This window comes from Corvus moneduloides, chromosome 22, assembly GCF_009650955.1.
Source record: "Corvus moneduloides isolate bCorMon1 chromosome 22, bCorMon1.pri, whole genome shotgun sequence".
Taxonomy (NCBI): Eukaryota; Metazoa; Chordata; class Aves; order Passeriformes; family Corvidae; genus Corvus; species Corvus moneduloides.
This window is the reverse complement of record NC_045497.1, coordinates 7,808,918-7,822,290: the sequence shown is the minus strand read 5'-3', so window position 1 is coordinate 7,822,290 and position 13,373 is coordinate 7,808,918. Positions and strand designations below refer to the sequence as shown.

General features: G+C 59.1%; 1 protein-coding gene across 1 annotated transcript; it reads left to right on the top strand.

Moving 5' to 3' along the window:
• The first annotated feature begins 1,405 nt into the window (after positions 1 to 1,405).
• EPHA2 (EPH receptor A2) lies at positions 1,406 to 12,444 on the top strand. Its single transcript, XM_032131794.1, is given in 18 exon segments — positions 1,406 to 1,624; positions 1,627 to 1,726; positions 4,500 to 4,567; positions 4,989 to 5,652; positions 6,190 to 6,345; positions 6,422 to 6,754; positions 6,935 to 7,059; positions 7,355 to 7,514; positions 7,596 to 7,695; positions 7,806 to 7,861; positions 7,940 to 8,065; positions 8,149 to 8,331; positions 8,907 to 8,968; positions 9,077 to 9,286; positions 9,514 to 9,663; positions 9,885 to 10,078; positions 11,109 to 11,264; positions 12,311 to 12,444. Coding segments are annotated over 18 exon segments (3,030 nt in total). The 5' UTR covers positions 1,406 to 1,543; the 3' UTR covers positions 12,417 to 12,444.
• The last annotated feature ends 929 nt before the right edge of the window (positions 12,445 to 13,373 follow it).

Genomic DNA, 13,373 nt, shown 5'->3' with positions numbered 1-13,373 from the left:
TGCTCTGGGATTTGGGGTGCTATGGGAGATGCTGGATTTGGGGTGCTGCGTCATCATGGGGACAGGGCTGCTGCGGGATTTGAGGTGCTGGAATTCATTGGGATTAGGGCACTATGGGATTTGGGGTGCAACGGATGGTGCAGGATTTGAGGTGCTGTGGGTGATGGGATTGAGGGCACTGTGGGATTTGGGGTGCTGTGGATGGTGCAGCAGTTGGGGTACTGCGGGATTTGGGGCGCTGGGGTGGTGGGATTTGGGGTACTGTGGGATTTGGGGCGCTGGGATGGTGGGATTTGGGGCGCTGAGGGATTTGGGGTGCTGGGGTGGTGGGATTTGGGGTACTGCGGGATTTGGGGCGCTGGGATGGTGGGATTTGGGGCGCTGAGGGATTTGGGGCGCTGGGGTGGTGGGATTTGGGGTGCTGTGGGATTTGGGGCGCTGGGGTGGTGGGATTTGAGGTGCTGTGGGATTTGGGGCGCTGGGATGGTGGGATTTGGGGTGCTGTGGGATTTGGGGCGCTGGGGTGGTGGGATTTGGGGTGCTGAGGGATTTGGGGTGCTGGGGTGGTGGGATTTGGGGTACTGCGGGATTTGGGGCGCTGGGGTGGTGGGATTTGGGGTGCTGAGGGATTTGGGGCGCTGGGGTGGTGGGATTTGGGGTGCTGTGGGATTTGGGGTGCTGGGGTGGTGGGATTTGGGGTGCTGAGGGATTTGGGGCGCTGGGATGGTGGGATTTGAGGTGCTGTGGGATTTGGGGCGCTGGGGTGGTGGGATTTGGGGTGCTGTGGGATTTGGGGCGCTGGGGTGGTGGGATTTGGGGTACTGTGGGATTTGGGGCGCTGGGATGGTGGGATTTGGGGCGCTGAGGGATTTGGGGCGCTGGGGTGGTGGGATTTGGGGTGCTGTGGGATTTGGGGCGCTGGGGTGGTGGGATTTGGGGTGCTGAGGGATTTGGGGTGCTGGGGTGGTGGGATTTGGGGTACTGCGGGATTTGGGGCGCTGGGGTGGTGGGATTTGGGGTGCTGAGGGATTTGGGGTGCTGGGGTGGTGGGATTTGGGGTGCTGTGGGATTTGGGGCGCTGCGGGATCATGAGGACGATGGTGCTGAGGATTTGGGGCGCTGGGGCCCGAGGGGGCCGGGCAGCCCCCCCAAACCGGTCCCCCCCAAAACCCCCCAGTATCGAACTGGTGGGCGGGGGGCGTGGCCGGTAGTAACCGCGTGGCCCCGCCCCCTGCAGCCATTGGCTGCCGCCCCCCGCCCTTCCCACGCCGATTCATGAATGAAAGGGGAGGGGGCGGGGGGGGGGGGGGGTCGCGTTCACCCCTTCGGGGCCGGGCCCAGGGGGTCCCCGCGGGGCTGCGGGACCCCCAAACCCCCTCCAGGGCCGTGCCCCACTTTGGGGGGGGCTCCCACACCCCCCCGCTCTCCTCCACTCGGCCGCGTCCCACCCTCGGGCGCGCGCCCTCCCAGTGCCGTACTGGTGCGTACTGGGAGCGGCTCCTGCGCCTTTAAGAGCGGGCGTGGCCGGTGACGTCAGCGGGGCATGAATGAACAGGAGCGGGCGCGCGGCCCCGCGCCCCACACCCCCCGCACACCCCGCGGGGCCGCCGCTCGTGGGGCGCGCCCGGGACCCCCCGAAGCCGCCCCGCCATGGCGAGCACCCCGCCGGCCCTCACCCTCCTCCTCCTCCTCCTCACCGCCCTCAGCCCCCTGGCCGCCGAGGAAGGTGAGTCCCCCGCTCTTTTTTGGGGGGTGGGAACACCCCGAAACTCCTTTATTGTGGGCACCCCCCAAGGGTGGGGTGGTTTTGGGGTAAATTCGGGTGGTTTGGGGCGAGCTGAGGGGTTGGGGAGCGCTCAGAGGCTAAAGGGTGATGGGGGTTCCTCCTTCCCCCTCACGGTTTGGGGTGCGGTGCGGAATCGGCAGGTGCCGGAGCGCGTTTTGAGGGGGAAAAGGTTAAAATTAGGGGAAAAGTTGAAGTTAAGGGTGGAGAAGTTTAAATTAAAAGGGGGAAAGTTAAATTAAGGGGCGAAAGTTAAAGTAAGGGTGGGGGGGAGTTTAAAAGGTGGTGGGGGGTTAAGGATACGGGTGGGGGAAGCTAAAATAGGGGGAGAACTAAAATAGAGGAGAAAAGAATTGTAAATGGGGAGGAAAAAAGCTCAAATAAGGGGAAACCCAAGAGTTTGGGGCAACTTTTCCCATGCCGAGCGTCCGACTGACGCGCCGGCGCCGGATCCTGCCGGGAGCCCCCCCAAAAGATGCTGGCAGAGGGGTGAGGGTAGGGGGGATTAAAAAATAAACCCCCAAGAAGGAGAAAATCACCTTAAAATGCAGCGTTTCCCATGGGTGGTGCAGGGCCGGGTAGGATCCGGCCAGAGAGCTGGAAAACAATGTCAGGAAAATCCCAAAAAATTGCTGGGAGAAAACAAGCAGCGTCTCGGCCTCCACCTCGCAACCCTTCCCGCAGTGATTTTGGGGCTTAGTTTGGGAGGGCTGGGCAAAAAAAAGGGGGGGAAATTCACTTTTTTTAGTTTCTTAAAGATTAAATTTCTTTAAGTTCTGTCTGCCGGCTTTAATCCGTCCTTTTTCGAGGGTAAGGGGGAAGAATCCAGCCCCAAATGCAAATAAATCGGAGGCTGGGACGGAAAACTCTCCCTAAAAACTAAAAATGGGGTAAAAAACCCTAAAATGAGGATTTTGGAAGTGCTGGGGGAACAGCAGAGGGGGTCACCCCGTGGCAGTTGGGGGATTTGGGGTGTGTTCCCAAAGTGCTGCTTCCCAAGAGGGAATATTGGGATTTGGGGTTTAGAAAGTGCGTGGGGGGAAAGGGAGAGTGGTGGGATTTGGGGATTCATGGGGGATTGGTTCCCATTGCTTGGCAAGGGCGAGATCCAGTGGGATTTGGGGTGAGCTGAGGTGGGGAATGGAGTTAAACAGGAGGGAATGGAGTGGGATTGGGATTGGAATGGAATCCATTTTGGGATTATGATTGGGATTCAGAGTGAGATTGAGGAAGGGACGAGGTTGGGATGGGATTCATTTTCGGATTGGGATGCCGATTAAGGTGGAGACGGGGATGGGATTGGAATGGGGACAGGAATGGGAGCGGAGCGGGTCGGATTGGGGCTCACTTTGGGAATGGGATGGGATTCGGATTCAGACCGAGACTGGGATCGGGACAGGATTGGGGCGGGATGGGGTTGGGGCAGGGCAGGGAAGGGGACAGGGAATGGGACGGGGATGCCGCTGCGGAGCGCGGGGGTGGCGGGGAGGACGGTGATGGAGTTGGTGGCCGCATTCGTGGTGGCTCTGGAGGTGGTGGCGGCCGTGGCCGGGGTGACGAAGGCGACGGAGAATTTGATGATGGTGGTGGTGGTGGTGGTGGTGGCGGGGGGTACAGGTGACTCCGGGCACGGGGGCGCGGCCCCGGCGCTGTCCCGGGAGCAGCCCCAGCCCCAGGAGTGTCCCCAGAGCCACCCCCGGGGGCACCCGCAGGGAACCCCCCGCCCGCTCCGGCTCCGGCTCCCGCCGCTTTCCGCTCTCCGGAGGCTCGCGGGGGGGATTTCCAGCCTCAGGAAAACCGGGATATCCGCCCCGGCATCCTTCCTGACCCCGGGCACGGCGCGGGGGGGACGGTGCAGCCACCCGTGTCCCCCCCCAGGCAGTTTTTGGGGTTCCCCCCAGGGAGGTTTTGGGGTCCCCCCCAGGCTTGACCCTCTCGGGACCCGCCACGAGCCCGTCCGTGCTCAGCCGTGGGAGCCGGGGGGGCCCATCCGTCCCGAAATTCCCCCGTCCCGCCGGACCCATCCCGCCGCTGAACCCGGGCGTCCGGGCACATTCCTGGGGGGTGATTCACCGGGGGGGCCCCACTCCCTCCCCGGCCTCCTCTTCCTCCTCTTCCTCTCCCGGCGCTGGATCCGGCCACCGCCCTCGGCGTGCCAGGGCAGGTCCCGCCGGGCCCCGCGGCTTCCCCGCCTCTGGGGGCGGCCCCGGGGGGCTTCTTCCAGCGGAATCTCCCGGGAATGCGGGGTTCCGTGGACCCAAGGGACATCTGTGGGGCCTGGGAATGTTTGGAGGTCCTGGGGACATCTGTGGCTCTTGGGGATGTCTGTGGGGATGGGGTGGATCTGAGGGTGCCAGGGGCATCCAGGGGTCTTGAGGACATCCATGGAACCTCCTGGTATCCGTGGGTTCCAGGGATATCCGTGGGTCCTGATGGCATCTCTGGGTCCCGGGGATATCTTTGGGTGCCCAGGACATCCATGGATTTCAGAGACATCTGTGGATCCCAGGAGTGTTTGCACATCCTGGGGTTGTCTGTGGGTCCTGGGGGACGTTCACGGGTCCTGGAAACATCTGTGGGTCCCAGGGTTTACGCACAGGTCCTGGTGGACATCCACGGGCCGAAGGGGTGTATTGGTGGCACGTGCAGGTCCTGGGGCCGTCCATGGGTGCTGGTGGCATCTCCTGACGTGCCTCTCCTCTCTGCTCTCCCACAGTGGTGCTGCTGGACTTCGCCAAGGCACACGGGGAGCTGGGCTGGCTCACCCATCCCTACGGAAAAGGGGTGAGCACCCCCGGATCCAGCGGCCAGCGCCAGGATGGGGATGGGGACCTCTGCGTGGGGAATGGGGACAGCGAATGGGGACCTCTCCATGGGAATAGAGACATCGCTGGGGATGGGCCTGGAGGCATCCGTGGGAATGGGGACAGGACACCCATGGGGACAGGAGCATCTGCAGGGAGGGACCACCACAGGAACATCCCATGGGCATGGGGACAGGGACACCTGGAATTGGGTTGGGACCAGGAACACCCATGGGGATGGACACGGGGACATCCATGGGGTTGGAGACCTCCGGGATGTGTCTGGGGACCTCCGTGGGGATGGGGACAGGGGGAAGGAGATGGGGACAAGCCCATCCCTGGGGACGGGGGGCCACGCCTCAGTTCCCCCCCATAGCCCTGTTTCTGTCTCCGGGGCACAGTGGGACCAGCTGCAGAACGTCCTCAACGACTCCCTGATCTACATGTACTCGGTGTGCAACGTCCTGGAGGGCGAGCAGGAGAACTGGCTCCGCACCAACTGGATCTACCGCGGCGTGGCCCAGCGCATCTTCATCGAGCTGCAGTTCACCGTGCGCGACTGCAACAGCTTCCCCACGGCCGGCGGCGGCTCCTGCAAGGAGACCTTCAACCTCTACTACGCCGAGTCCGACGTGGATTACGGCACCAACTTCCAGAAGCGGCAGTTCAGGAAGATCGACACCATCGCTCCGGACGAGATCACCGTCCAGGAGGACTTCGCCACCCGCAACGTGAAGCTCAACGTGGAGGTGCGGTCGGTGGGGCCGCTCCGGAGGAAGGGTTTCTACCTGGCCTTCCAGGACCTGGGTGCCTGCGTGGCGCTGCTCTCCGTGCGCGTCTACTACAAGCGGTGCCCGGCCGTGGTCCGGGGAATGGCGCAGTTCCCGGAGACCGTGGCCGGGGCGGACTCGCAGACCTTGGCCGAGGTGCGGGGCTCGTGCGTGGCCGAGGCGGTGGCGGAGCAGGCGCCGGCCCTGCACTGCAACGCCGACGGCGAGTGGCTCGTGCCCATCGGGGAGTGCCTGTGCCGGGCCGGCTTCCAGAGCCTGGGAGACTCCTGCCAAGGTGTGGATTCGGGGCGAACTGAGTGGGGTCTGAGGATGGGCCAGCTTGGTGTGTGCCGAGGGATGAGGTGGGAGGGAAGAGAAACGGGGGTTTGGCCCCAGAATTCCCAGTCTGGGATCCTCAGCCTTGAGTGCAGTGAGTGTGGAAGGAGGGTGGGGCAGCAGCTGCAGAAGTGAGGTGAAATGCCCTAAAAATTCCTGATTTGGAGCAATGAGGTGTTGGCTCCAAAATTCCCAGCCCTGGATCCTCATCTTTCAGCATCACCAGTGTAGTGAGTGTGGGAGAGCTCAGCCAGGTGAAGGGTGGGCTGGGAGGGTCCCAATAAAGTAAAAGCCGCAAAATAAGATTAAATACCCTAAAATTCCCCATTTGAGTTGAAGAAATGAGATGTTGGACCCAAAAATGAGGAGAACCCCCCTAAACTCCTCCCTGGGTGCTTGTGGGGTGCTCCCCCCCCACCACCTGCTGGGTGCTGACCCTGCAGATGGGGAGCGGGATTTGGGATCTCACCGGTGTCACTTTGTGTGTCCCCCCCAGCTTGTCCCCCTGGCACCTTCAAGGCTGCGGTGTCCTCAGGGGACTGCCAGCCCTGTCCCCCCCACACCCTGCCCGCCCCAGCCGCCGCCGCCACCTGCCCGTGTGAGGACGGATTTTTCCGGGCCCCCGAAGACCCCCCGGAGCACCCCTGCACCCGTAAGTCACCTTCGGATGGGGGACACTGAGGCACGGCAGCGCCCTGTCCCCTGACCCCGCCCTGTGTCCCCTGCAGGGCCCCCCTCGCCCCCCCAGGCCGTCACGGCCGTGGGGTTGGGGGCCGCGGTGCAGCTGCGCTGGGCCCCCCCCGCCGACCCCGGTGGCCGCGAGGACGTCACCTACAGCGTCACCTGCGAGCAGTGCTGGCCCGAGAGCGGCGAGTGCCGGCCCTGCGACGGGGGGGTCCGGTTCTCGCAGCCCCCCCGGGGGCTCACGGGGATGGGGGTCACTGTCACCGACCTGGAGCCACACGTCAACTACACCTTCACGGTGGAGGCCCGGAACGGGGTGTCCCCCTACAGCCAGCAGCGCAGCGTGGCCAGCGCCACCATCAGCGTCAACCAGACGGGTGAGGGGACACCGGCGGCTCCCACACCTTCCCTCTGTGGTGGGGACACATCTCTGCTGTCCCTGTCCCCCATGGGAGCACCTTTGTGATGTTCCTATCCCCCATGGGGACACCTACCTCCCTGATGTCCCTGGCCCCCCAGGGACACCTCAGTGACGTCCCTATGTGTCCCCACGGCAGAGCCCCCCCGGGTGACATCGGTGAGCCTGGACGGACGGACGGCCACCAGCCTGGTCCTGTCCTGGACGGTGCCACTGCGGCAGCAGAGCCGGGTCTGGAAGTACGAGGTCACCTACAGCAAGAAGGTGACCCCCAAACCCACCCCTCCATCCGTGTCATCTCCATCCTTGCCCTCAGCTGTGTCACCTCTGTCGATGCAATCTCCATCCATGTCACCATCCACATCATCCCTTCGTCCTTGTCCCTTCCATCTGTGTTACCCCCCATCCTTGCCCTGATCCACATCACCTCCCCATCCCTGTCACCTCCCCATCCCTGTCACATCCCTGTCACCTCCCTATCCATGTCACCTCCATCTTTGCCCCACCCGTGCCACCCCTCCCTGCGTGTCACCCCAGCGTCACCCTGCCATGTCCCCAGGTGGATGAGAACAGCTACTCGGTGCTGCGCTGCGAGGGCACCTCTGTCACCCTGCCCAAGCTGTCCCCAGGCACTGCCTACGTGGTTCGGGTCCAGGCTCTCACCGCCGATGGCCAGGGGGCCTTCAGCCCCCAGCACGAGTTCGAGACCCTGCCCGAGGGTGAGGAGGGGCCAGGGGGTGTCGGGAGTGCGGGGTGGGGGCTCCAGGGGCTGCAGGGCTCACCCGGCCGGGTCCCCGCAGGTTCCGAGGCCACGGCATCGGCCGCCGTCATCACCGGCAGCGTCGCCGGCGTCGTCTTTGTCGTCCTGCTCTTGACCGCTATCCTCTACATCCTCCGGCGGTAAGGAGACAAACCCCCCAGAGAACCCCCAAAAAACCAAAATGTCATTGTCCCACCACCAAATATGGGCAAGGGATGATCTTTTGGGACAAAACGCTGCTTTTCCGCAGGAGGAGGAGGTCGCGGCCACGCCAATCCGCCGAGGATGTCTACTTCTCCAAGTCAGGTGAGCCGTGGGACAGTGGGGACAACGGGGATGGGTGGGGGGTGACAGGGGTGCTGACCCCCTCCTTGACACCCCCAGACCAGCTGAAGCCCCTCAAGACCTACGTTGATCCCCACACGTACGAAGACCCCAACCAAGCCATGCTCAAGTTCACCACTGAGATCCCTCCGTCCTTCATCACCCGCCAGAAGGTCATCGGCGCCGGTGCGTGGCTTTGTCCCCCCAGAGACACCCCGAAATCGGGGTGGGGCAGGGGGGTTAAGGGCGCCCCGTGTTTTTCGGAGCAGGTGAATTTGGGGAGGTGTACAAGGGCACCCTGAAGCGCGGCAGGAAGGAGGTGCCGGTGGCCATCAAGACGTTGAAGGTGGGGTACACGGAGAAGCAGCGCGTGGACTTCCTGAGCGAGGCCACCATCATGGGACAGTTCTGCCACCACAACATCATCCGCCTCGAGGGTGTCGTCTCCAAGTGTGAGTGGCCTCTATGTCCTGTCCTCCCCCCAAAAAATCCCACATCAATTTCCCAGCAAAATGCCCCAAAAAAAGCGATATAAAAGTAGGGGGTTTTGGGCAAAGGGGAATTTGGGTTGTTCTGGGGGATGAGGTTGGGGGGTTTTTTGGGGGGGAATTCAAGTTTATTTGGGAGGTTTTAGGGTGAGCTTAGGGGATTTTTGTAGGAGTTTGGGGAGTTATTTTGGGGTTTTGGCAGTTGGGGGTTATTGGGGTCTGTAAGGGGTTGAGGCTTTTTGTTATTTTGGGAATGTTTATTGGAGGTGATCTTTTGGCGAGTTGGGGGTCTGGGGTTTTTGGGGGGATTTGGGAGGGTTTGGGCTTTTGGGGGTAGTTGGAGTTTTTTTATTATTTTTACAGGGTTGGGGTTGGTTTTGGTGGTTGGGGTTTTTTGAGGGGCATCAGGCATGGGGTTTTGAGGATTTTGAGAGGGCTTGTAGGAGGTTCAGAGATTTTAGGGGGAGGTGACTTTTTTGGGGAGGTTGGAGGGATATTTTTGGGGGCTTTTACCTATTTTGGGGTCTTTTTTTGTACAGACAAGCCCTTCATGATCATCACGGAGTACATGGAGAACGGGGCGCTGGATAAATTCCTGCGGGTAGGTGACATGTGGTGGCAACGACCACAGGGTGGTGGAACCTCCAACACCCACCATGGGAGGTGGGACAACAGGTGGATTCCAGGCTGGATTCTCTCCTTTTCCCAGGAAAAAGAGGGCGAATTTGGAATCATCCAGCTGGTGGGGATGTTGAGGGGCATCGCCGCTGGCATGAAGTACTTGGCCAACATGAATTATGTCCATCGGGACCTGGCCGCCAGGAACATCCTGGTGAACAGCAACCTGGTGTGCAAAGTGTCCGATTTCGGGCTCTCGAGGGTGCTGGAAGATGACCCTGAAGCCACCTACACCACCAGCGTGAGTCTCACTGCGGCGGGGCGGTGGCCATGGAAGGGTGGCTGGTTGGCCATGGAAGGGTGGCTGGCCAAGGTGAGGGGGTGGTTGGTCATGCTGGGGTGGTTGCCCAAGGTGGGTGATTGTCCATCACGGTTGGCCATGTTGGGGTGGTTGAACAAGGCGAGGTGGTCGGCCATGGTGGAGGTGGCTCTTTTGGGGGTGCAGGGTTGAGCCCGGTGTTGCCGTAGGGCGGGAAGATCCCCATCCGTTGGACAGCACCCGAAGCCATCTCCTACCGCAAGTTCACCTCCGCCAGCGACGTCTGGAGCTACGGCATCGTCATGTGGGAGGTGATGTCCTACGGCGAGCGGCCCTACTGGGAGCTCTCCAACCACGAGGTGAGAGCCCACCCTCCACCATCACCAGTTTTTTGGGAGACGTTCAAGGGCAGGTGGGACAAGGCTGGGATCAACCTGGTCTAGTGGCAGGTGTCCCTGCCCATGGCAGGGGCTGCAATGAGAAGAGCTTTAAGGTCCTTCCAACCCCAACGGTTCTGGAATTCTGTGAATGAGCAGCTTGTTTGGGAGACCATCACTGACCCTCCTCCTCCTCCGTGTAGGTGATGAAGGCCATCAACGAGGGCTTCCGCCTCCCGGCGCCCCTGGACTGTCCCTCGGCCATCTACCAGCTGATGATGCAGTGCTGGCAGCAGGAGCGCTCCCGGCGCCCCAAATTCGCCGACATCGTCAGCATCCTCGACAAACTCATCCGCGCCCCCGACTCCCTCAAGGCACTGGCGGATTTCGACCCCCGGTGAGTGCAGGGAGCACCGGGATGGGGACAAGAAGTGGGAAGGGAGCAGTTGTCCAGAGAAGCTGTGGATGCTCCATCCCTGGCAGTGTCCAAGGCCAGGCTGGACGGGGCTTGGAGCAGCCTGGGACAGTGGAAGGTGTCGCTGCCCATGGCAGGGGTGGGACTGGATGGGCTTTAAAATCCCTTCCCACCAAACCAGTCTGGGATTCTCTGATCCTTGCCCATCTTTCCATCATTTTGTTTTCATCTTCGCATTTTTTGCACTCTCGTGGTGCTGGTTTGGGTTGGGTTTTGCATCTCGGCACTCTCACGTTGCTTTTGGCATCTCCATTCCTGCATCGTTTTTTGGTACTTCCCCATTTTCACACTTCCACTTTTTGCATCATCATTTCATCATCTCATTTTTGCATTTATTTTTTGGCATCTCCCCATTTCTGCATCATTTTCCTATCCTTTCTTTTCTGCACCTTTTTTTGCATCTTCCAATTTCTGTGTTTCTCCAGCCTTCCTTTTTCACATAATTTTTTGCATCCTTCCATTTCTGCATCATTTTTTTAACCTTCCACTTTCACATCATTTTTTGCATCATTTAACTTCTGCGCTATTTTTGCAATCTTCCAGTTTTTGCATTATTTTTTTCACCTTTCCACTTCTGCAGAATTTCTCATCTTTCCATTTTCATGTTATTTTTTGCTGTGTTATTTTTCCGTCCTTCCATTTTCACATCTTTTTATTCCACCCTTTCATTCCTGCCCCATTTTTGCACCTTTCCGTTCCTGCACCATTTTTTGCATTGCTTCATTTCTGCATCATTCTTTGCAGCCTCTCATTTTCACTTTATTTTGCACCTCCCCATTTTTGCATTATTTTTTCACATCCCTCCATTTGGACACCGTTTTTTTGCATCGTTTCCTTTCTGCATCATTTTTACACCCTTCTGTTTTCACGTCATTTTTCCAATCTCACGTTTCTGCGCCGTTTTCTTGCATCTTTCTGGTTTTGCACATCATTTGTCCGTCCGCCTCCCCAGGGTGTCCATCCGCCTGCCCAGCACCAGCGGCTCCGAGGGCGTCCCATTCCGCTCCGTCCCGGAGTGGCTGGAGTCCATCCGGATGCCCCAGTACACCGAGACCTTCATGGCCTCGGGCTACAGCACCATCGAGAAGGTCCTGCAGATGACCAGCGAGTGAGTCCTGTCCCTGGGCTGTCCCTGGGCTGTCCCCTTGATATTCCCGTACTGTCCCCACGCCATTCCCGTGATGTGTCCCCACGCTGTCCCCACACCCCCCTCCAGCTCCCGTGGGACAGGGATGTGCTGGGAACGGAAACCACTTCCGTGGCCTTGGCAGCCCGGGGGATGGGATAAAATTAGATGTTCCTTGGCTGGAGAGGCCGGGATGAGCTGTGTCCGTCCATCTATCCCTCGGGATGAGCCGTGTCCATCCATCTGTCCCTCAGGATGAGCCGTGTCCATCCATCTGTCCCTCAGGATGAGCCATGTCCATCCATCTATCCCTCGGGATGAGCCGTGTCCATCCATCTATCCCTTGGGATGAGCCATGTCCGTCCATCCGTCCCTCGGGATGAGCCATGTCCATCCCTCCCTCGGGATGAGCCATGTCTGTCCATCCATCCCTTGGGATGAGCCATGTCTGTCCATCCCTCCCTTGGGATGAGCCATGTCCATCCCTCCCTCGGGATGAGCCATGTCTGTCCATCCATGCCTCGGGATGAGCCATGTCCATCTGTCCCTCGGGATGAGCCATGTCCGTCCGTCCCTCAGGATGAGCCGTGTCCATCTGTCCCTCGGGATGAGCCATGTCCATCCATCCCTCCCTCAGGATGAGCCATGTCCGTCCGTCCCTCAGGATGAGCCATGTCCATCTGTCCCTCGGGATGAGCCGTGTCCATCTGTCCCTCGGGATGAGCCATGTCCATCCATCCCTCCCTCAGGATGAGCCATGTCCATCCCTCCCTCAGGATGAGCCATGTCCATCCATCCATCCCTCCCTCGGGATGAGCCATGTCCATCTGTCCCTCGGGATGAGCCATGTCCATCCCTCCCTCAGGATGAGCCATGTCCATCCACCCACCCACCCATCCACGCGCCGGGAACGCTGCTCCTGGGGATGCCCCAAGCCCGGGGTGGGGCTGTCGCTGGACCCATCCCCTGCCAGCCCCGTTCCAGGCTCTTTGCTCCACCAGTCCTGATTTCCTCTCCCCTTTTCCCAGGGACATCAAGCGGATCGGGGTGCGGCTGCCGGGGCACCAGAAGCGCATCGCCTACAGCCTGCTGGGGCTGCAGGAGCAGGCGGGCGCCGGGGGGGCCCCGGGCTGACCCCAAACACCCCCGAACACCACATGAAGACCCCCCCTCCTCCCCGAGGGGTTTATTTATTATTTCTGTAATTATTAAGGGTTTTTTTAATAGTGTTATTATTGATACTGTCCCCGTGCTTGGGGATGAGACAGGTGCTGCCCCTGCCCTCCCCCCTAAAAAAATGGAATTTCAAGCTCGTTTGGAGCTGGGGGAGGGATTTTTCTTCTTATTTTTTCCCCCACATTTCAAGAAAAAAAGGGCTCAGTCCCAAAACTGATTTATTTTTGCTTTTTTTTTCTCCCTATTTATTCCTCTCCCACCGGGTTTTTGGGTGGTTTTGTTCCCTTTTAATGCTGATCTGCCAGTGTTGCCTTGTATTTTTTAACCTAATTTATTCTATTTTTGTATATTTATTGCGAGGAATTAAAGGTCGTGTCAGGTTTGGGAAAGAAAAAAGGGGGAAATTTAAAAAAAAACCTCGGATGCTTTTTTCCCCCTTTTTTTCAGGGATTTATGGGGATTTTCGTGGGGTTTTGAATAAAAATATGTGCTTTTTTGTTTTCTAGAATATTGTGTTTCCCACTGGTTCACAGAGATTGAGGGAATTTGGGGGGCAAAGGAGAGAGGGGTTTCCCTTGGATTTTAGGAGTTTTAAGGGAATTTAAAGGTTTATAAGAGGATTTTAAAGGGGGTTTTAGGGTGTTTTAAGGATTTTTTGGGGGGCATTAAGGGGGAGTTAAGGAGGTTTAAAGATTTTTTTTTTTTTCAGTCATTGTAAGGTTTTTTAAGGAGTTACCAGGGTCTGTAAGGGGGTTTAGGGGCTTTAAAGGGGTTTTAAGTTATTTTTAGAGGGGTTTAATGTTTTTAAGGGTTTTTATTTAGGGATTTTTATGGGAGGGTTAAGGGGATTTTAGAAGTGGGGGGGTTTAGGGGTTTTAACGGGGTTTAAAATGGGTTAAAAGAGGGCTTTTTAAG